Below are 23,113 nucleotides of genomic sequence, written 5' to 3' on the forward strand. Positions count from 1 at the left end.
GCTGCTTATCACATGAATTGCAATTCCCACGGAAAAATACCAAAAACAAAGCATAGAGACATCGGAGAAGCATCAAATACGTGCTACTTTGAACCAAAACCCCAGGAAAAACAAAACAGCATATTTAGTCATTAATCATTGCAAAATTAACTTGGCAATCAAAAACTTAAATAATCAAGAACTTCTTGCACTAATGTGGGATTACATTTCATCCGAGTAGGGAGTCGGCCACATCTTTCTAGCACTGCTTTCTTACTATATGGGATCTTATATTTGTTGGAACCTTTTGCCTTCATGATTTCTATCATGCATGTTTGAAGTGTTAAGAATATTTTATCAGATTCCACAGTGGAGAAAGCTTCAAATGACTTCACAATAGCATTAACAAGTTCATCAACTGTTGTAGGTGCTTCCTTGTGTTGTAATGACTGAATTGCACGAAAGAACCCAAGATCTAAGACATTTAAATCCGGAGAATTTGCTGGTTGATACATCAAACGAATATCAAACCCATCTTCTGTAGCTGCTCGACAAAAATCAGCATCATCAATGCCAATGTGAGTTCTTGCATTTTCTTGTTGAATAAATATTGGCTGCCTTAGATAATTTCTTGGCCACTTTGCTTTGATGGCAGGTAACACCTTTTCAATTAGAAACGATTTTATAACTTCTTTATTTATCAAAGTTATTGGTTTTGTTTCTAATGTACCTGCAGATCTATTAACACTAGTTCTTTTTGCTGGCTCTTGAGTGACGTATGGGAAGATACCAATTTTTCCAGAGAAGATTTCAGTCCTTTGTGTATCAAATCTTGGACGACTTATAGCAGCTAAGAACATGACTTTTGGAATGAAATTTTTACTTTGACAAGTGCGTAATGGCTCTTCCTCATCTGGTAGCAAGTAATAGTTTTCAAACTTCTTTGACATGTAGAACCATTTTTCATCGATATGAATAATGTTATGCATACCTATGAAAGTTGGATCATGTGGTATGCTGCAACTTTCCAGCATAGACAAACAAATTGCAGTCGATATCTTTTGTTTTCTTCCTTCAAATATGGTTTTATGCCATTTGAGTGACGCCGTATAACTCCAATCTTTAGAAGTCTAAACAATGAGGAGAAATTTCTAAAATTGTGATGAAAAAAAAAATTATTCTACAAAGGGGGTAATTTTTGAAGTTGTTTCCAAACTTGTGATTTTCGCATTTGTGAAATGCGAGTTCACATACCTCGCATTTCACAAATGCGAGGTAGGTATTTCCAAAAAAAAAGAAAAACAAGATCGCATTTTCCAAATGCGAGCTTGTAAGCTCGCATTTGGAGAATGCGAGATTGAGTACCTCGCATTCAAGAAATGCGAGGTACTCTCAATTTGAAACCAATCAGACAGACACCATGAAATTATCAATGCGAGGTACTCACTCTCCCTTCACTCTCTCCGTGCAGCCCTCCTCACTCTCAAAATTATCTTGGTCACCGCTTTGTCATCGGAAATCTCTCGGAAATCTTTCGATTAAATGGCCAAAATGTTCAATTTTAAGTGTCTAATTCTTCCATTACACAAAATGTTATATGTATTTTGGAAAAGTTTAGTCCTTATTTGACTTGGAATTAGTCATTATGCAATTAGGATTTTTATATTTTAGAAAGTATATTTGGCTAAATAAGGAAAATTATGCTTAGAATTTTGCATGTTTAATGATATTTTTCATTTTTACTTAATTTTAGAAGTAAGTGATTGATATAGTCAAGACAAGGCCAGATTCTTCCTTTGATTATACTAAGAGGGAAAAGGAAAAAAAAATTATTGTTAAAATTACACAAGAAATTAGGAGCAAAAATGAAGAGAGAGGAGAAGAAGTGAAAAACTGGGAAAACACCAGCAGCGATCCGAGCTCGGATCCATGTGACTAAAGAGATGATCCGTGCCCTCGTATGTACTTCCGGAGCAGTGTATCGGAAATACAAACGATCCGAGCCCGGATCCATAAAAGAAAGGTCTCGGATCCTAAAAATTCGAGCACGGATCCGTGTGAGTTAAGAGACGATCCGATCCCTCGTGTGTACTTCCGGGGTAGTGTATCCGAGTACAAACGATCCGAGTATGGATCCATAAAAGAAAGGCCTCGAATCCTAAAAATCCGAGCTCGGATCCATGTGACTAAAGAGATGATCCGAGCCCTCGTCTGTAGTTCCGGAGCAGTGTATCCCAGTACAAACGATCCGAGCTCGGATCCATAAACAAATGCCTCGGATCCTAAAAATTCGAGTTCGGACCCATTTTCACCCCTCGGATACGAGGTTCGGATCTGTCTCTCTCTTCGGCAAGTGGCACAGCCATCTTCCTTTACCTTTCTCACAACTTTTTCAGCTATTTTGAGGGACATAAATCGGCAATAGAGCTAGTGGATGAAATGTTGTCTACTTTGGGTTTGCTGGCAGGGTGTTTAGTCCACTTTTAAGGGGAGATTCTGTCAAAATTTTTTCAAAAGAAAAAAAAAATATTAATCATAATAAATTACAATAAACAAATAAAATTCTTGTCAAATATCTTGCATTTGCTAAATGCGAAGACCCCATAGATAGAAAACCATACGCAAAATGCCCCCTTTGTAGAATTTTTTTAAAAATCATCATAATTTTAGAAATTTGCGTGAGGATTCTATCCATCACACTTACCGTGGCAAAAATCTGCGAGAAGCCTAAATTCTGGTAAGTGTGGATAAAAAGAAATCCTGAAAGGGGACAACAATATTATTTTTAGATCAAACTAAGCAATTTAACCATTTGGGGTATCATCATAAGAAATTCGACATTTTGAATGAAATTTTCTGGGATTTTCTTGTTTTGATACTTTGATCTTGGGTCGTTATTGTATTGCTGATATCATTTTAAATTGATTCACAATTCAATGGGGTTTTCATTACATGGCTCGTACATTGCACGGTTGGCAACTAGTAATTTTCCAAAAAGGAAGATGAAAGGACAAAAAAAAAAAGAGGTAAAATATGGAAAGTGCTCTGAAATCAGTATTAGGCCTCTGGACATGCGATCGTTTGTTAACAAAATGGGAGGTCACTGACCTCGCATTTGTTAAATGCGAGGTCTAAGTGACCTCTCATTTATTAGATGCGAGGTAACGGACCTCGCATTTAACAAATGCGATGTATGGTTTTTTTTTTTTTTTTTTTTTGGATTTTGTTGGTCGAAAATTCAAGGAGACTTCGCATTCATCAAATGCGAGCTCCATGAGCTCACATTTGCTGAATGCGAAGACCCCTTGGACAGAATTCCATGTTCAAAATGCCTCCTTTGTAGAATTTTTTTAAAATTTATCATAATTTTAGAAATTTCTCAAACAATGAGGTCTGATTTGTGTCTAAAGCGGAAGCTAAAGATCGAATAGATGTCCTCTTTGATAAGAGGGTCTCACGAAATCGAACCATGTCAATCTGAACTCTTTTTCGTCCACAATTTTTTGTCTTCCTATGACATACATCACCACTGTCCTTTGCTAGTTTCCAAATACGTTGAATTGTTCTCAGTGAAATTGAATAAGATGATGCCAATGTTAAGAGAGTACCTTTTTTCACTTTTCCAGCAACACTTTGTTTCAACAAAGCACAATGTATTCTTTTGCGTTCTTCATTGGTCAAAGTTTTAAGTTTCCTTGTGCGACCACCACTTTGTGCTTCTACCACTTCTAAATTTGGATTGTCATCACTGACGTTGTTATCTAGTTAAGAATAAAACAAAAATAAGAAGTCACTGGTACATATAGGTAAATAGGAGTCAATAATATGGAAAGAAATTGTAATATCAGCATTCAAATTTGGTTCCGCCAATTCTATCACTTCGATATTTGCTTCTGTTTCATCTTCTGCACATGACTCTTTGTTCAAGTCAAAAAGGAATTGACTTGAGGATATCTCAGTTGTTGGAGGACTTTGATTAAGGTTGAAGTCAAGAACAAAACCTTCTTCAATAATGCAATTAAGATCTGGCAATTGATATTGCAATTCCTCTGTAGCAGCTTCTTGAGCCTCTTCACTATGAATGTTAGAATCTACCCATGAATTATTTAAATCGATTTCAAGTACAGGCATTTGATATCTTTGCCTTGAACCCGTGGATAAAGTAAGTTGTTTTGAATAGATTTAACGTCCAGCATACTTATAATGTCAAAGTCTTTTGTTTTTTGGAGAAAATTTTTGGTGGGAATTAATATTCAAATTTTGAGATCTATGAAAACAAATTTGGTGGGAACTATTCAGATTTTCAGATTTAATCTATTGATTGAGAAATGTGAGAGAGAGTAAATGACAGGTAGTATTAATTATGTATAGTTGAAGAAAGATAAAGGGTAATTTTGAGAAGTAAAGTAAAACTTTTGTTGACTTTTAGAAAATAACCAACTTTCTTAATCTAAGAGAATTAGTTATTCAGACCATCTAATAAGGAACGGATGGAGTATTTATAAAGCCTCCCCTGGATGGCTATGAAGGAGTCCGGAGTTATCCTTTCACTCACTAATGGTTATTCCATTAATGAATATGAGTCCAACTAAGTTACTAGAGTTAGAGTCCCCTTCGAACTCTAGCTCTGACCGTATTACAAAGACCTCGCCGTTCCGTACTACGATAGCCAACTCCAATTAGTTCGAGCATGAAGTGGAGTCTAAACAGAGCCTTTTGACCCTGACACGTGTCTGTAGAGGATTTCTCCTCTACAATGATCCTTCATCCAATGTGAAAAATCAAACTAGTTGTCGTCTTTTGCTGCTCATTTCTTCTTCTTCTTTACCACTATACTACTTGAAATAGTCACATTTGGTGCAATAAAAATATAATCTATTTGGATTTCTTTCGCTTTTTGAAATTCTAATTGCTGCATTGCATCCGTAGTCACAAATTTTGTTTTTGATCCTCAATAATGCTCTTCCATGAATTGAGCTCTTGTGATAACTTGATGAAGGCATATTTGTTCTTCAACTACTGTGTTAGTCAATGTATACAATCTTGATGAAGGTCATAGTTCACTTTACGAAAAAAATGCCTTATTTGAAAAGTGGAATGCATATTTTTCACACATTTTCTAGTTTATATGCTGTCAAGATAGAGCCATTGTAGTTGATAATGGAACAACTCTTCTTAGTTTCAACAGTCAAAAGTTGACTTTTCTATATGTATTCTTTGCTGTCCCGCGAGGATAATTGAAAGGCCAATATTTTTCTTTTTTTTTTCGTTTTGTTAATTTCATTAAAAAAAAAGTTGTACATGTTTTCTCCTACATACAATGAGGGAAAAATTGGTAGAAAATTACGTGTCAATACTGTTTCTCCATTTTTGAGGAAACTTTTCCTGACAAAAGCTGAAATAGTTATTAAAAAAAGGGAAAATCGTTCAAAACGTCCCTCATATTTTGCAAAATAACTTTTTTCGTCCCTCACTTTTAAAAATATAATTTTACGTCTCTTACAAATTCACATTGGTCAAATTTGATTCCTACTTAGGTTTCCGACTAGTTTTTGGTTGGAATTCACCACGTGCCTTGCACATGATCATATTTTAAGGACAAAATTGTCAAATCAAATTTTATATAATTCGATTCATAATCCTTCACATTTAATAAAATAAATTTTTTCGTCCCTTACTTTTCACAAAATGAATTTTTTCATCCTTCACATTTTTCAAAATGAAAATTTTCATCTTTTTATTGATCATGCGTGTGAATAATTTTTTTTAAATTCATGTATATATCTATTTGATTTCACCTGAACAGTACGAATAGCATATGAAATCAAATAGAGATATATTACATACTATTTGTACTACTCAAGTGAAATCAAATAGATATATAAATGGGTTTAAAAAAATTGTTAGTTTTTCACTTATATTCATTTTCTTTTACTCCAAATTTGAAAATAAAGAAGACATTTAATCATAAATATTATCGAGTGTTTATATCGAATTAAATTTGGATAGAAAAAGTAAACAAAAGAAAAGTATGATAAAAAGAAATAAGTGATTGACACTTTCAAATTTTAAGACAATCACAAGGCAAGTAATTCAACTGTTGGTCTTAAAAGTGTCGAGTAGAAATTTTAAATTTAAACTGAAATTTGTTAGCACAATTATAGAATTCGAGTTAGGACCCATTAATTAGATGACCTTATTAGACAACTCAATAAATAAATTATTACCAAAAGAGAAAGGTCACAAATATTGAATAGGTTCAAATGGTGAAATCATATAAATATATACATGGGTTTCAAACAAAATTATTATTTTTAAATCCCTATATATATCTATTGAATAGCATGTGTATAACTATGATTAGCATGTTTAGATGAAATCTAATAGAGATAAATGACATGTTATTCATACTGTTCAGGTAAAATAAAATAGACATATACTTGATTTTATAGGAAAAAAACTATTTGTACACATGATCAATGAGGGATGAAAATTTTATTTTGAAAAATGCAAGGGATGGAAAAATTCATTTTTTAAAATGTGAGGAACGAAACAATTCATTTTGTAAAATGTTATGGAGGAAAAAATTCATTTTTGTAAAATGTGAGGGACTATGAATCAGATTATGTAAAAATTTGATTTGATAATTTTGCCCTTAAAAAATGATCACATGCAAGTCACGTGGTGGATTCCGATAAAAAACTAGTCGGAAACCTAGGTAGGGACTAAATTTGATCAATGTGAATTTATAAGGGACGTAAAATTACACTTTTAAAAATGAGGGACGAAAAAAATCATCTTGTAAAATGTGAGGGATCTTTTGAACGATTTTTCCAAAAAAAAATATCATTCAAGGGGAGGGTAGTGTAATTTCCAGTATTAGAGAGTATTTAAGTGCAATTATCAAAAACCTCAAGGGAGGTTTTTGAAATTATCCCATGAAGCATTGTAACTTAGTTAATCAATGAAAATGTCCCTAAAAATCCTTTTTGGAACCCGTGATAAATATGATTCCATTCTACTGCAGATCTTCTTGCTAATGGTTATTACAATCCATGTTGGGTAAAGAATTATAGGTCCCGTTTAGCAAGTGAGTTTTTTGGGCGTTTGTCTAAAATTTTACTGTAGTTTATTGTAGAAGTTTTTTAAAAAAAAATTAAAATGTGTATATTTTAGAATATTTTGAAGTGTATAGCTTAAAAACTTTGAGAAATTTTTTGAGGTTACTATAGTTAAAGTTTTTTAAAAACTTGTAGCAGACAAACTTGGCAAAAAATTCAAGTGCCAAACAGAGCCATAGTGCTACCGCAGACACTACAATTTTGAAAATTACAAACATGTATAAAACTTCCGGATTTAGAGATAAAATAAGTACTACTATGTGGGTTGGGAGAATAAATGGTCCAAGAATCGTCTACTTCCAAGCGTGTAACTGCCACATTGTCCTAGGGAATATTAATAATGTCTTTTCTTGCTTGGTTATTTGGTCAGATTGGCCGAACAATGGCGTGTAATTTTCGCTTTACGTTGGCCAAAAGGTCCGTTACGTTGTTGTTTAGGGAGCGCTTGGGGCCGAATGAGTTCACACAATCAATTTTATTTGCGGAGTGGTGATGTCCCAGAGACGAAACTCAAATTGGTGGGAAAATTAATTAGGTTCCCAACGAATTACCCTTTCCCATTTCTGCTCTGCTTGTAAAATTGTGAAGCTTCGTTGTACTGGCAAGGAGCGGTAATTAATTAGTTTATGTCCTATATATAACTTGGTCTGAAATTAGAAACGACTTGCAGTTTTACTTGTGTTCCAAATGTAAGATGATATTACAGCAAAAGTGATAATGGTAAAAGAAACACATGATGAAAGGAAATTAAACCCATATAATTTCATAAAGATAAATTAAAGAAGAAAACAGAAAAAGCAGAGTGGCAACTGCATCTGACTACTTCAGTCAGTTGGTTTTCCTGCAGTTGGTCCGGATCTGGCCATTTGTACCCGTGAGGGGGCTAAGGTTATCCATCTTCACCATGGCATTAGCAAAATCGGTGAAAAAGGTGGCAGAATTGGAACTGTAAGTATTGACTTGAGCATTTGTGGATCCTCCGCTGAACAGCTGTTGATCGGAGTGGAGTAGTCCCTTTTGGGTTTGCAAGTTCCTGAAATAAGCATTGTCAAATGAAATGGGACTGGTTGTGTCCAGCGGAGAGAGGTTGTTGTCGCCTCCGCTGCGAGGACAATTCGCTTTCACGGCGGCGGCGAAAGAGGCGTTTATGTTGGCTTCATTGTAGATACGGTTCCGGAATAAGAGGCACCTGGCCTGGCCTATTGTGTGACCTCCTGCATACCAGACGGATACAGATAATAGATAATGCGGAGTTTGAAACGAAAATGAGAGTCCCTAACTAATACTAATATATACTTTTAATTATTAAATGAACAAAACCTGATAGAGCCACCATTTCTGTGGCTGTGAACCCTTTGTTTGCGAAGGCCGAAATCAGAGCATTAAGGTTCAATCCTGGCCCAGGGATATTGCTATTGGCCGCACTTAAACTTGCTGTGGTCGAGTCCCTTCTGCCGAGTAGTATGTTCCAACTTGGGCCGCCCAGCTGCCAAACACAAATTAAAGGTTATGTCCCCATGCACATGCATGTTGCATATTCGCGTCATGGTTCACTTTGTTCCAAACCCAATTGGCAATTGCAGTAAACATCGCCCCGTGATTCTAAGTGAGTCAAAAAGACTTTGACACTTCTAACTTCTTCCCCCACGCCAAAACCCCCGAAAAAAATTGTTCCGAGTAGGTGGATGATTGGATCAGGTCTGGCTAGTTAAATTTCAATTCAACGTGCGTGCGCCTACGTTATAATAAAATATTTCCTCGATGCTTACCGCAGCAACACCGTCGCGAGCTGCGACGGTCAAAATATCGGCGCAAGAAACAACACCGGGGCACGAGGTCTCAAGTTGGGATTTGATGCTGTCTATCACCTCAAATCCTCGTAGAGAGTTGTTATTGGGGCCAGCCGTCTTTTCTCCTGTGAAGTTTGCTGTATCGTCCAGCAGCACCGATGCATCACATCCCTGTTTCAGTTGTACGCGCTTAATTATTTGCTCAACAAAGCATAAGAAAATTGAAGTAATTAAATGGGAGTGTTTTTCTTTTTTCTTCCCCTTTTTAATTAAAACTGGAGTCTCATTCTGCAACTAATTAAATATCAAGCCAACCTCCCTAAGTTATGAACTAAGGATCACTTTCTGTGATATTTCTTGTTTTTTTGCTTTGTTCTTGGAGTCAAAGCCCAAATAAAAATAAAAAAGTTCGATTACTTTGACCAGCCATAATTGAAGTTGAGCAACGTCATCTTTAGACCCTTTAACTTCTAGTAGGAATAATGTTTTAAGCACTTGGTGGTACGTGTGTGTGCGTGTGTATGTGTGTGTGTGTATACACACACGCAGACACACTAATACTATATTTTTGTATGAGATCTGGAAGTTCTAAATGTTCAAGAATAACGGAAGGTTCGTCTGCCTGCATGCATTGCATGATGACAAGAAAATGCACAATAATTTATCATCTGCATGGATGAACGACAGTGTGTACTAATTTGTCCACAACCAAAAAGAAGCGACAAAGGTCGATTTTGCGTTTAAAAACCTCCAAAGCTAGCCGAGCGCATCAATCCCTGCTGCTCTTCCTACATCTTTTTTTTTTGTTGTTGGGGGGGGGGGGGGTGGGGTGTCTATTTTTGGCTCTAAGGAGCAACTCCATTTCACAAGAAGCTTATAAAAGAAGTCCCCCAAGGCCAGTTTTAAAAAGATTGGGAGTATATGTAGGCAGTTTAATACGCATTTGGCAAAAAATATATCACCTTGTTTGCACCCCCAAAAAAAAAAAAAACACCTTGTGCCTACTGGTGTTTGTTACACTTTTTGGTGTTAAACCAGATGAGACTCACCCTTTATAAATCAGTTGATCTATGCGACACCAAAAGTGTAGTAGTGATAATCAAAAGCCCTAATGGAGTACCATGCATCCTGTCTAATGATTATTGTCCGTGATGTGTGGGAGTTGGACTCGTACGTGCATGGTGTCGTGGGGTCACATATATCATGTATGCCTAGGCAACAGACTTGAAAACAAATCGACATCAGAAAAATTTAGAAAAGAAAAGCGAGCAAGGTGAAGTTCACTTGCATTTACGAAACAATCATGGAAATGAAGACGGAGTAAGGATGCCCCCATCCGAGCCTCTTTTGATACAGCAGAGTTCACTGCTGTTCTGATGGTGGTGAGCACGTTTGGGCAAGAGCTTGCATAGAAGTTCGCAGATAATTGAGCAGAAGTCATTCCAACAAGAAGAATGAATGTTACGAAGCTGATTGCAAGACTACTAATGCCGCTAGGTTTTGATATCCATAGTAAAGCGTGAGAGGCAGCCATGACTATATACTACAATGTGGTCAAATTTTAACAGAGTTGTAGAGTGAACTTGGGAAGGAAAAGGTGTAACAGAGGATAATATGCACTATAATAGTGCTGCTGCTTCTTGAGGAAATGGTGTATATGTTACTTCGTGCTTCGAGTATTATCTCGTTGCCGATTTTATAGTTGCTCTGGCTCATGAAATACAGCTAGCTACCCTTCCGTGTCACCCTTTACCGCCTGGACTTGGTCAACCATATCCCAAAAATAGATGGGGACTGAAGATTGAACAACAATATTAGTACGTAGTGCCATTTCATGGTGCCTTCTCTCTCTGAGAGGGTTAAAAACCATAAAGGAAATAAAAGATAACCTGTGACATTTAATCAACGGTACTGATTTCAGGGATAAACACGATCGAACTGACATGGCCTCCAGCAGGAATTGAAATAAAATTACCTGCTTTGTCACTGTATAGGCCAAAAATGTACTTGCTAAGTAACGAAAGACTATAACATGTAGTCATGACAATTTTCATCGGTATTAAACAAGATTTGGGAGCACTTGTGCAAGTTCAGCGTCAGGAAATATGTGTCAGAAGCCTTTTGGGGTGTTCACTGATCAATATATTAGCCTTTTAGTCGCTAAACACCATAGTAACTGCCATAGCTTTAGCATCTGGATGTAGGGGTGTGCAACGAATTTGAATTCGGAATTTTTCGACAATTTGGCAGCAGATTTACCGATCGAATTCGATTTCGAATTTATCAGTACCGAATTCATAAACATTTTTCCCTTTTTTTTTTCCTTTTTTGTTAGATGTATTATTATATAATATAAATTTTATATTACATATATTATAAAAAATATTATTATATATATTATAAAAAGAAATTGAAATTAGAAATTTCTATTTCTATTTCCGATTTCGAAATCGAAAATTTCGATTTCAATGCTGAATTCGGTCGATAAATCGAAATTTTTCGATTTTGCACGCTCCTAATTGGATGTTTATCTGCATGCGAGAAGCTCACTGTCTGTGAACGGTCAATCAATTAATCATGCAACGCCAGAAATTTATGTGAAAATCCACCTTCTTTTTTTTTTTCCTTTTGGCTCCTGGCGAATTTCTACAGGTTTAGATCCCTACTAATTCAGCCTGTCATCAAAGGAATAAAAAAGACAATCACCAGAGGCGATTTCTCTCCACGTTGTTATCCTTTTTCTCGGCCATCGTTGACTAACACACATTTGGACAAATATCAATCGCCGAATTTTACGTAAAAGCATCCGAGTCATATTCGCATGCCAAACCAACCATTCTAGATAGACAGCCATAAAAAGCATTTTCAATTTCAGCGCGACAAAGGGTTTGTTTGGATTGTGTTTTATTTTTTCAATTTTATCTGCTTACATCATCATTACAATTTCCAATACACCTTTTTATCTTCCTAATTACCTTTTTATCTCACACACATCACATCACAAAAAGTGCTACAGTAAAAATATTCCAAATAAAACACAATCCAAAAAGATTAGGAAAAAGCTTGTCCAAACACTTCCGAGTTAAGTAATTTCTGTTAGTGAAATGGATAATTGCACGAGAAGATGATTGGTGACTGATAAGAAGTCATAAATAAAAGTGACACAGATTTTTGTAAACAGAAATCATGTAGTGTGGCAGTGTTTTCTTGTACCCGAAGATTTTTGTGTTCGGTTTTGAACTTCAATCAACACAAATGGGACTCGTTGAATTATTAGCATAAAGTTCTTAGCTAATTTTCTACAACGCGGAATCGCAGAAAAGCCTTGCTGATCTCAAGATTCTCCACCGATGGGAGTGAATGTGACGGACAGATTCTTCTTCTCCTTCTTTAGGCTAGTATTCTACTTTGCCGTGTTGAAAGTTCCGCAAGATGTTTTTGGCTGTAAAGTACACACCAAAAATACAGCGACCCTAAGCACAGCAACGAGGAAACCGGACAAAGATGCTATTCAGAAAGTGTGTAAATGTAATTCGAAAATTCCGCTTTCAGTGCCGAATGCTACCATGATGAGTAGGATTCAAAAAGCAAAAAAGGAAGGGATAAATGGATTTAGAATTTTGAAAATTTTAAATCTAATCGTAATCATTAGATCAAGACTTCATTGAGAAAGATATTTTTAATTTTCTCTTTTGATTTTATATTTGACATTTTTGTTAGCTCGATCCGATCTTCATATTGTGGTTGGATCTCGTCTTGTGTGAACGGAGCGAGCATACTTGGAGAATCTTCACTGTACGAACCTAAACCTTGTGGTGCCATCCGGCGCCAACCCGTTTGCCCGATCGCCCAAAGCAAAAGATCCAAAAGATCTTTCGCATGTCGTTCGTCGCTTTGGCAAGATCTCATCTCACCTACTACAAGCTGTCTTCAGAAGATTCCGTTCCAATCATCGCCATGCGATAGACCGCCAGCTAGTGGTTGTGACAGGGGTTTTGGAAGCCTTTTTTTTGGGCGCCCTAAACCCCTTTCATACCCTTTTTTTTTTTTGTTTGGAGAAATTGAGTCAGAAGGGTTAATCCATCCGCATAACTTTTTTTAGTTAATCAAACCTTATAAATTGATTGAAAAATAGAAGTTAGCCAAGCTGATTAAGTTTCAGATGCTTACATTTGCACTTTTTTTTTCACGTGTAAGTGTTAGATATCGAGTATAGAATCTCTAACTTGCACTCCTTCCCTATGTACTACTCAATCCATCATCCCCTCCCTGATATTTGGGCTCATAACAAAGTACGTCCATTGCCTTAAGAATTGAAGATTGAGCTGAGTAATTTCAATTCAAAACAAATCTCAAATTTTTATTCTCAATTTCAACCCAGCTCTTGTTCCTTTTCTTATCTCGATCTCATTAAAAGTACAAAATGAGCCTATGAGGTGCATTCAGGAAAAAAAAAAAAGAAGCTTGAGTTCACATTTTTTACACTAAGTGTATTCGGATAAGAAAAATGAGCCTATGAGGTGCATTCAGGAAAAAAAAAAATGCCCTTCGTCATTCTAATATTTATTTTCACAATCTTTACACTAAGTGTGTTCGAATAAGAGATTATTTAGAATAATCACTATAGATTTTTTTGTGACGTGTTTCGAAAGATAAAAAGTTGATTGAAAATTATATAAGTAAAATAATATTTTGAATAATTTTGCTATTCAAACACTAACGGCTTTTTTTCATGATTTGCTTGAATATATGTACACAAAAACGGTGATAATTAACAGACACATCCACGCACTCGAGAATTATCAACTAGCCCCAACAACAATTAAGATATGCTTTTTTGTTACCCCGTTTATAATATAATTATGAGTTTTTCTAAAGGATGCTCTTAGAGCACTCATTAATACATCTAGTATTCACCTAACCTATCATATATATACATGTACTAATAATTATTATACTCTATTGCATTTGCATATACTCTATTGCATTTACATACTTTCCTTATCCAATTTTATCTATTCTTCCTTATATTTATTTTTTTCCTAATTAATCTTATATTCCAAAAAATATAATATCTGAAATATATTTTAACGAATAAGACACCCATTAGACAAATCGTATAATTATTCACACCACAACATAATTAACATAGAATATTGCTGCAGACCATTGTTTTAGCTTGCCCGCTGCTTGAAAAGCACACATATATTTAAATTAAAGTTTGGCCGGGAATAGAGGCGTGGGACCTGTTGAAGCGCAATCCAAAACCGTAGGCGCGTGGGACCTGTTGCGACTTTAATCCCATCAGCTAGCTAGCTCTGGGCATAATAATCAAATTGTGTCCATTATTCTTAGCTGATACGTACATCTATAACTACTATTATATTACTACCAAATAAAGGCTACTGATAGTAGTGTAACAGTGCCGAGTTTAGTACTAAGAGTTATCTGTTGTGGTTGTGTATGTCTAGTATAATTTTCGCTATTAGTACAGGCTTAAATGAAATTTCGATGTTTTTAAATAAATGACCAATTTTAGGACGCAATGTTAGAATCTTTACAATGCAAAATTGAACTTTCCCTAGCAAAAGAAGGTGGATTTAACTAGTACATGGGATAGTCGTGAGCATGCAAATATTTTCAGATTTGTACAATGCAAAATGTGTTTGTTTAACATAAGATGAAAATGATATTCGATGTGGGATTTTTTATATTTGTCGGACCAGTTGACGATAACCATATTTTTCTTCTTCTTTACTTGAACAAATGAAGAAAGTAAAAAAGAGCACATCTGATCCATTGCATTGTAGTTCTATGTAAACAATCCTTTCATGGTTCACATAGCCTATGTGCGCTGAAGACAAACTCAAGCCTAGTTTGGATGGAAGGATTTGGAGAGGAATGAAGAGACGGGGAGGGAAATATCCACATTTCCTTTGTTTGCGAGTTTTAAGAAGAAGGAAAATGAACGAAATGAAGGGATAAATAGTTTTTTTTTTAAAAAAAAAATTCTCCATATATTTGGAGGCAAATGGAAGGAGAGTGGAAGCTAAGGCTCTATTTGATAATCTAATTTAGCAATTAAATTTAATGGATTTGGATCTTAACAATATGTTTGATAACAAAAAATAGATACCTGAATAAATTAATTAAGTGACACTGAATTTTTTAGACAAAACTTGTTCCAAAAAAAAAGTGATAAAATATTCACTTATTAAATAATATGATATATACTAAAATATGTTAGATATAATAATTAATAATTCAGCAACTTAACAGATTCAAATTTCTTTTATCAAATGCACCCTAAAGATTCCAAATCTTTTCTACATGCCAAAATTGTCCATAGTATATCACTGAACAAATTTTTAATACCTAATATGTCCACAATCACTCCATTTCCTTTTTAAACTTTCAAACAACTTAAACATCCCTACCCTCCCATTCTCTTCTCTTCCCTTCTTTCCCCTTCAACACTCCCAAATTAGGCCTAAATGTGATTTAGAGGACACAAGTCTCGAATCATATGAGTCCGTTTTTAAATTTATCTATTTTTCTTTTGGATCGGGGATTCGGGGTTCAAGCATTAATGCGCGTGACTTTAGCATTAAAGGCGTCAAGCAGAGGCTTGAGACGCTGGGATTGATCTCAACAAATCGAAAGCGATATTTCATGGATGCACCACCGGTAATAGAAACCGTTAAAATTTTGATTGAGGTTTAAACTATTTGATAGGAGTACTATAATGTACTAATAACTTTGGGACCTTCCAACTTGATGCCTGGAGTACAGAAGATTATATGTTAGTCCAGAAAAAGAAGGGGGAAAACGATGGAGTTGAAAAGTCAAAGTCAAATAACGAAGTGGAGATGGGGATTTCATGCTTCAAAGCATTAAGGATGAAGGAATAGCAGCTCAGAAAGGGAGGACAAAATTGATGTCGTTCTCGCATTTGGTATGATATGATTGTATCCTCAGCACTGCCCACTTTTTTACTTTGTTTGACAATTTTGAAGGGCGGTTTGGAGGACGACAAAACAAAAAAAATGGGTTTAACAAAGGAAAAATGCGACAGAACACGGTTTTACACTTTGCCGGCAGGAAAAAAACTCATTTACGACCCCACACGTTTTCTAAATTAGTCTTTAGTCTTCATTCCTTGGCTTTCTTTTTTTGTTGGTTCTAGATGGTCATTTCCCTTTCCACCTAAAATGAATTGTTATCCAATGTTTAAGCATTTGGGAATTTAGAATTGACACAATGTCGCGGACCACCATAAAAAAAATAATAATAATAATACATACTTGGTAGATTTTTTTTTTTTTGTTTGCATTCTTTCTTTTTCTCAAAGAGAAGACGACAAGAAGGAAAAAAAAAAGTTTGAAAGTGAAATCAGACCTAGTATTATCAATTAAAATGTGTTGTAACAAGTCGTCGCATTACCAGTGGCCACCGTTTGGGCTGCGGCCCTTTTTGTAACTGCGATGTGTTTATGGAGATAACGCAACATCCATGCATGTTTCCATGTAGGGATGGCAACGGGGCGTTGGGGCCCGCCCCGTTGCCTATTAGTTCCCCCCGTCCCCCGTTTCCTGCTCCCCCCGCTCTGCCCCGCCTTGCCCCGCGTCCCCCGCGGGGTTAATAAAATTTTATCATATAATTTTATTATAATTAAATTTTAATAAATAATCAAGTACTAAAATATCAACACATCACCAAATTACCAAATTATTATTCATTGTAATTTTACAATTGAAACTCATAAAAACAATCAAACAGAAGTTATTTGAATACAATCCAATATGATGAAATAAATATAACTAAAATAGTCAAGTTTTCACTTTTAGTACAAATGCAATCACTAATTCTTTATTGTGTTTGTGCTTTTTTTTGAGAAAAAAGTGTTATTCTATTAAGTGTAATTAGAAATTTAGTATAAATGTATTAGTAAATTTAATATAACTAATTAATAAATTCTATTAGTAGACATGCATAATTATTCATATAATTGATAATATCAATTATATTACATAAACTAATATACATTATATAATACATCTAACTAATAATATCATTATCATAAGTTTATAACTAATTAACTTACATATTATATATATTTATATTATATATTTTTTTTGTTTTGCGGGTGGCGGGGCGGGGGATGGGGCGGGGGTATACTCCCCGCCCCCGTCCCGTTTCTAAGCGGGGGGAAATAATTTCCCCCCCGCCCCAACCCCGCCCCCGAGAGTCCCCCGCGGGCACCCGCCCCCATTGCCATCCCTATTTCCATGTTTAATCTCAACTCTAGTTTAAAACAAATGAATCAAACCTACACTCGCTTTTATGTCATCGTGGATTCCTACTCCACTAATTTTATGTCCCACCTCGATTTCTATCTTTCCGAGTTTTTTTTTAAAAGAAAGATGTCCTGTAACAATTTAATATATAAAAAATTAAAAAATAATTAAAATTTATATCCACAGAAAAAATGTAAAAATTTTTTGATAAAAAATTGCAATCCAAATACCATCTAGGATATCGCCTTTCTATCTCTCCTCCTTCTAACTTTTGTCTACAACTTCTCATTTTTCAAGGCCTCCCTCTTAAGAAGGGAGACCGTACTATGAAATTTCTTGGGTGAATTTTGTTTATTTTATTATTTTAATAAAATCTCTCATAAGTTTTCTTAGTGAGAGTTCTATATTTCTCCTAGAGATTTTTAGTGATAATTATTTGTTCTCCTAAGGGTTGCTATGGAGATTTTTGTATTTTACTTTCTTATTTTGTTGCTAGGACCTATTTTATTTCAAATCATATTTGAATTCTTTTTAGATCTCTGATCTATTTTGATAGATCTCATCATCATCATTAGAGTTTAAAGTTGTTTATAAGTAGATTTGACTATTGCAACATGCACGCTAGAGAACTACATCAATTTATCTTATTAGAAGACAATTTTAAAATTTTTTAGATCTATTTATAATTTTTAAAATTTATCATATCTGTTAAATTACGGATCTATAATTTTTAATGGATGTTTACAGCTATTAAGATAGTGATATAAATCAAATCATACTGGACAATCCCATCAATTCATTAATAAAATTTGCTTTTTATAAAAAAAATTAATTAATTAAAATATCAATAATTTTCTTCTTTTTTTTTCATGAGTGAAAGGTTTTGAAACCAAAAACTCTTACTTATATTCCTTCTCCGTATCACCTCCAATCAATCCCTCCCTCTATCACGCAATCCACTCCTCCTTGAGTATATCAATTATGTAAGTCACAATTGACTTGTTGCATGATTCTTTTATTTGACAGTGAAGTACCAATTGCGACACTCGATTGGCATCGCATCAGCACCAAAGTTGCCGCTTGACCCCCACGAAAGAAATATAATTAAAATAAAATATTGACAGCACCCGACCACGATCAAGAGCGACGCTAATCAAGTACAAGTGCACGAATATCTAATCTCCGAGTAATTCCAAGTCCTTGGGCTGATATCAAACCAACACATTATCGCTTACAAAGCCCAGTGTCATTGCTAATGCTATTGATCGGAATCCCAAGAAACTACAAGCAGCCAGCCTGGCTTCAAAGCCTGCCGACGAGATGAGATGCACAGATCATCGGTCCAACTAACAAAGCACAGCCCAGCCCAGCGAACTTGTCTTGTTATTTACTATGGATAACTCTTTTTCTTATATACTCTTAGCATACACACTAATAGGTCAGTTTAGATTAAATCACATAAGATGAATTCAAATTTGAAATTTTAATCATGCGCATGTGACATGTATCCATAGCTGCTAATGTTGAAAAATCACTGCAGTGTCAGTGTATAAAAAGTTAATACATTTATTATTATTATTATTTATTTATTTATTTCAGTATTGGTTGTTGAACAAATTAGGGGGTGGCAAAGAAGAACAAAAGAATATATATGGATATATATATATATATATAAAAGTAGCTATTTTAATTACAGTATTTTTCACTCCTATGTGGTATGCCTAATTGAAAAGAATTAAAGGGCTATGGGTCACTTGGGTTTTACCCATACTGAATCGTATTTGGATTATATTATGTGTTTGAAAATTATCTCTAATTTTAAAATAACTTTAAAAAAATAACTAATTGTATCTTAACGATATTTGCTTTCTATCAAATTATTACAATGATTATATTATATGTTTAAAAATTATCTTTAATTTTAAAATAACTAATCTTATCTTAATAATATTTACTTTCTACCAAATTATTACATAGAAGTATAGTAAAATCACAATTATTGAACAAATTTTTAAAATTTAATAAATAATTGAACATGTAAAATACATTAATTTTTTAAAATTAATATGAATGAACATATAGAACTATAGCTAATTTTTATATTTAAATTATTCATATTTGTATAAATTCATAATAAATTGAAAAAAAAAAAGAGAGACTGCGCTTAAAATTCTGGGAATGTATAAAAACAAGCAGCAGAAGCTTTCTTGTCAACATTAAACTAAACCTTAGTTGCAGAGTCGCTCCGTCAATCATTGTTCCTATTTCCATTTATACACGGCGTTCTGTGAAATGGAACCAGAACACAATAGCGTTCCAGATCGAAAATTTACTAACCTCTGGAGCATTACTGAAGACAACCCTTCTGAGTTGGAATTACATAAACCGTGCCACTAATTAATACAACCGATCAAATTCTGAGTGTTTTAATAGGAGTACAGCCTCTGGCCTCAGAAGCTCTGTCACCATTGCATTATCCTATACGCTGCTGCTGCTGCTGCCAAACTATACCATCACTCACGGCAGGCATTCCCTCACTCGAAGTTGAACATCTGATCTGATCGTTTCCTTTTTGGGGTTGAAGATGGATAAAGCACAGGTACTAGTAGCAGTAAAATATGAACACCGTTAGTCGTCCGGTCCCATTTATTTAGTATTTACAAAAGTAACACGAGAGTCGAGAGAAACGCCATCATTATGCTCGCAGTTCCCCTTCTGCTCATTTTAGACCTCTTCATCTCATTTTTCTCACTGCTGCCTAATATACTATGTGGACCATCTGCTTTCCACTTCTTTTAATCATTTTTCCTCTCAGTTTTTGCAGGACCAAGCAAAGAGCGTCCAGTTTCACTCATCAACAGCGTAACAGCACAAGTCAAAACTACAGTGGGTGAGTGAGCTCTATACAATTTAATGTGCTGATTGATGACAATTATTTTTTAATGTCACTTACATCCCAAGATATGCTGTTCTTTTATTTATTATTCTTTGTTGTCTTCCTCTTGTTTTTGTTTTTGTTTTTGTTTTTGAAAGAGAATGAACTTTTGCTACATGACACATAAAATTAATTAGTCCCTACAACTGATCGATCGAGGAAAGCTGATCTCTCTATAATTTGTCTTCCTCCAATGTAACAGACTTTTGGGAAGCATTACATGACAGTAAACAAAAGTTCAAATCCTGACATTCTCTGTAAATATTTTTCAATCACTTTTTTAATTTTTTTTTTAATTACTTTTTTAATTTCACGTACATCAAATTACAAGGGAAAAAAAGTGCTACGCGAAATCTTTAAAAGCAATTTTGCCAAATAATTTTCAATCCAAACACGCTGAATTTGCTCACCACTAGATCATTAATAGAATTTAAAAGATTGAGTGCTCCGCCTTTTTCATCACATGATTTCTTACTGCACGCTACGAATCCACAACAAGAAGAGCAAGGATCTAAAGAAAACTAGAGAGAAGAGAATTAACATTACATTGACCTTGTTGCTGAAAAGGTTATTCTTGTTCATAACTACTTGCGCTCCAGTTCCTGATGGCCTGTAACACTGCCTGTTTAACCACCTGGGCATCTATGTTATCCTCTTGCCCTTCGTTCTAGGAAAAAAGAAGAAATTTTCTTTCATTTTCACATGCATCAATCTCAACGAATTCAACTTTCATATCCAATTCAAAATGCAACCAACTTGTCTTATGCAAGTTAGTTATCAAAAGAAATGTAAAATCTCCTTTTCTGAGGTGTAAGTCGAGGGCTCAAGCACAATGCAGTGCAGTTGGAAAAAAATCTTAAAAAATGTGTCAAAACACCCCTCTCTGATCTAGATGTAGATGTGTTTGTCTAGACCCAACACAATCCAATGCACGTACAATATATGTATAGTGAAAAAAAGGCCAAAATAACGGGGGGAAAAAAAAAAGAAGGCCAAAGTACTGCACTAAAAAAATCCCCCCCCCCCCCCCCCCTCCAAAAATAAAAAAAGAGACTACATTTAACGCAGTGTGAGGATTTTAGAGCAAGTGAAACAACGCATAGGTCACCGCCTACATATTGTGAACCACTCATCATCCGTAGAGAAGCCGAAATGTGTGGCCAAATGATGAGGCATAATGCATGATTCACAGCTGCACGTGAGTGATGTTTGAACAACAAAAGTGCGAGATTGGAAAACACATTAATCACAACAGCAAAAGTAATGACTTAAAAAAACTGATGATGTAATTAAAGTTGCTGCAACGTACAGAGATGAAAAGAAGGGAATTTTCTTACTTCACTAACGGCCTCGAGGCGGAAATTATCCGAGCAAGAAACCTTAGCATCCAATACTTCCAGACCTAGCTCCTCGAAGGCTTCCAGAATGGATACCAGCAGGCCAGGGCAGTTCTTTTCTGAAAACACGTTAATCTGAAATCCCTTTTCTAGGGTTTCCACGGTTACCTGATGGATGATCAAAACCCACGAACAAGTGGCCGGAACAAATTAGCTACTCAATTCGGTGGGGAGAAAACAAACAGATGACTCTCATTGAACTGATGACATGAAAAGTACTTGTACCGCGGGTAATGCGTTTGGGTCACCTGATGATATTTGTGAAGTTGCTGCAACATCTTGATATTTCTTTTCTACTCTTTCCTTCAACTCTTTTATGTACCTCGAAGCATCAACTATGATGGATGCTGTATTCACCTGCCAATTACAAATTCTCGATTCAATTAATGAAAGACGAATTGGAATTTTGAACGCGGAAGGATGGTCAGGAGTACTATTCAAATTTCAAATAAAGGGTATGTGCAGAGGCTACTTCGTCTTGCCTAGCTCAACCTAAAAAATAATGGCGGCTCTCAGCTGATCAGCTGGGTTCCAATCCAGACCATTAACAATAAGTTCAACTAACGACTACAACTGAAGAAAATATTAATACATGGCATCTTAATTAACAAGTTAAACTCATAGCATGAACAGCGCTTCCATCACATTCTTATGCTATTAGTCCACATTAATCTACCACGAGATTTTTTTTTTTCTTTTAACTTTAAATCCTTCCTGTCCCCAAAACCCCCGGAAAAAAGAAACAGAAGAGAACAAAAACAAGAGATTCTCCGTCAGCTGGATTTCCACTCTATGCCAAAATTGCCAGCATAAGATGATGCCTCTCTGTCCGGAGAACCACCCAATAATTATAATGATTATCGAAGTAAGTGAAAAAAGAAGAAAAGAAGAAAGTGAGTAATGATGAGTTGTTCAATTTATTCATTTGCTGATCTTGATCACGTCGAATTGCATATAAATGTAGTTCATGAATAAACAACCAAAATAGGACAACAAGTTCCATGCTATAGTGTAGTTTTTTCTATCTTTTTTTTCTTAACAAATGCTGTAGTACTCTTAATACTGCACATCGAATGCATAGAAATTCAAAAACTGATCAGACGAACCCAGAATTTGACAAACTGTAGAAAGTATAGTTTTACCGCGGTGGAGTTAGTTACAGAACGAAGTTGCTGCAACTTTCCATGTAAGGCTGCTTTCTTTCGTTCGCTGGAGCCACTCATGCTTCTTCTTCTTCTTCCTCCCGATCTTTTACCTTTCAACCCACCCTCTTATTTTTCTGTCTTTGTCAGATATACAGCGTGCTGCTTGGGTCTTGAAAATGAGATGGAGGCTTTTTTTAAAGGGAAAGAAGAGCTCTCAAAACCTACACCGTCTCTCTTTGTTTGTTTCCTGCATGATGAGTACCTCAAAGGTTCACAAGCACCACCCACGTTTTTGGCTCAATTCATTTTACCAGTACTGCGTACACACCACTCATCTATACTGTATGTAGAATGCGGCAAATAGTGATATATAGTTCTGAGTGACAACTTTGTCCCTCATATTTCCTCACTCTTAGTACTAGTAGTATAAAGCCTCAGTGGTCAGCGGC

The 23,113-nt window shown here is 35.3% G+C and overlaps 2 protein-coding genes across 4 annotated transcripts; both read right to left on the reverse strand.

Moving 5' to 3' along the window:
* Positions 1-7,766: 7,766 nt before the first annotated feature.
* LOC113775173 (cationic peroxidase 1-like) lies at positions 7,767-10,551 on the reverse strand. The gene is made up of 4 exons (XM_027319935.1): positions 10,179-10,551; positions 8,870-9,061; positions 8,421-8,586; positions 7,767-8,314 (listed from the first exon to the last, which is right to left on the reverse strand). Exons 1-4 carry the CDS (start codon positions 10,422-10,424, stop codon positions 7,929-7,931), a joined length of 990 nt encoding a protein of 329 aa, XP_027175736.1. The 5' UTR covers positions 10,425-10,551; the 3' UTR covers positions 7,767-7,928.
* A 9,110-nt stretch (positions 10,552-19,661) lies between these two features.
* Positions 19,662-22,874, reverse strand: LOC113775174 (transcription factor bHLH61-like). 3 transcript variants are annotated; one of them, XM_027319937.1, is made up of 5 exons: positions 22,662-22,874; positions 21,745-21,876; positions 21,460-21,627; positions 20,669-20,789; positions 19,662-19,789 (listed from the first exon to the last, which is right to left on the reverse strand). In XM_027319937.1, exons 1-4 carry the CDS (start codon positions 22,740-22,742, stop codon positions 20,691-20,693), a joined length of 480 nt encoding a protein of 159 aa, XP_027175738.1. In that variant the 5' UTR covers positions 22,743-22,874; the 3' UTR covers positions 19,662-19,789; positions 20,669-20,690. The 3 variants fall into 3 exon arrangements, with proteins under 3 accessions (XP_027175738.1, XP_027175737.1, XP_027175739.1); XM_027319936.1 differs by lacking the exon at positions 19,662-19,789 and having other exon boundaries at positions 20,499-20,789; XM_027319938.1 differs by lacking the exons at positions 19,662-19,789; positions 20,669-20,789 and adding an exon at positions 21,199-21,314.
* Positions 22,875-23,113: the final 239 nt, after the last annotated feature.

Source organism: Coffea eugenioides, chromosome 6 (assembly GCF_003713205.1).
Source record: "Coffea eugenioides isolate CCC68of chromosome 6, Ceug_1.0, whole genome shotgun sequence".
Taxonomy (NCBI): domain Eukaryota; kingdom Viridiplantae; phylum Streptophyta; class Magnoliopsida; order Gentianales; family Rubiaceae; genus Coffea; species Coffea eugenioides.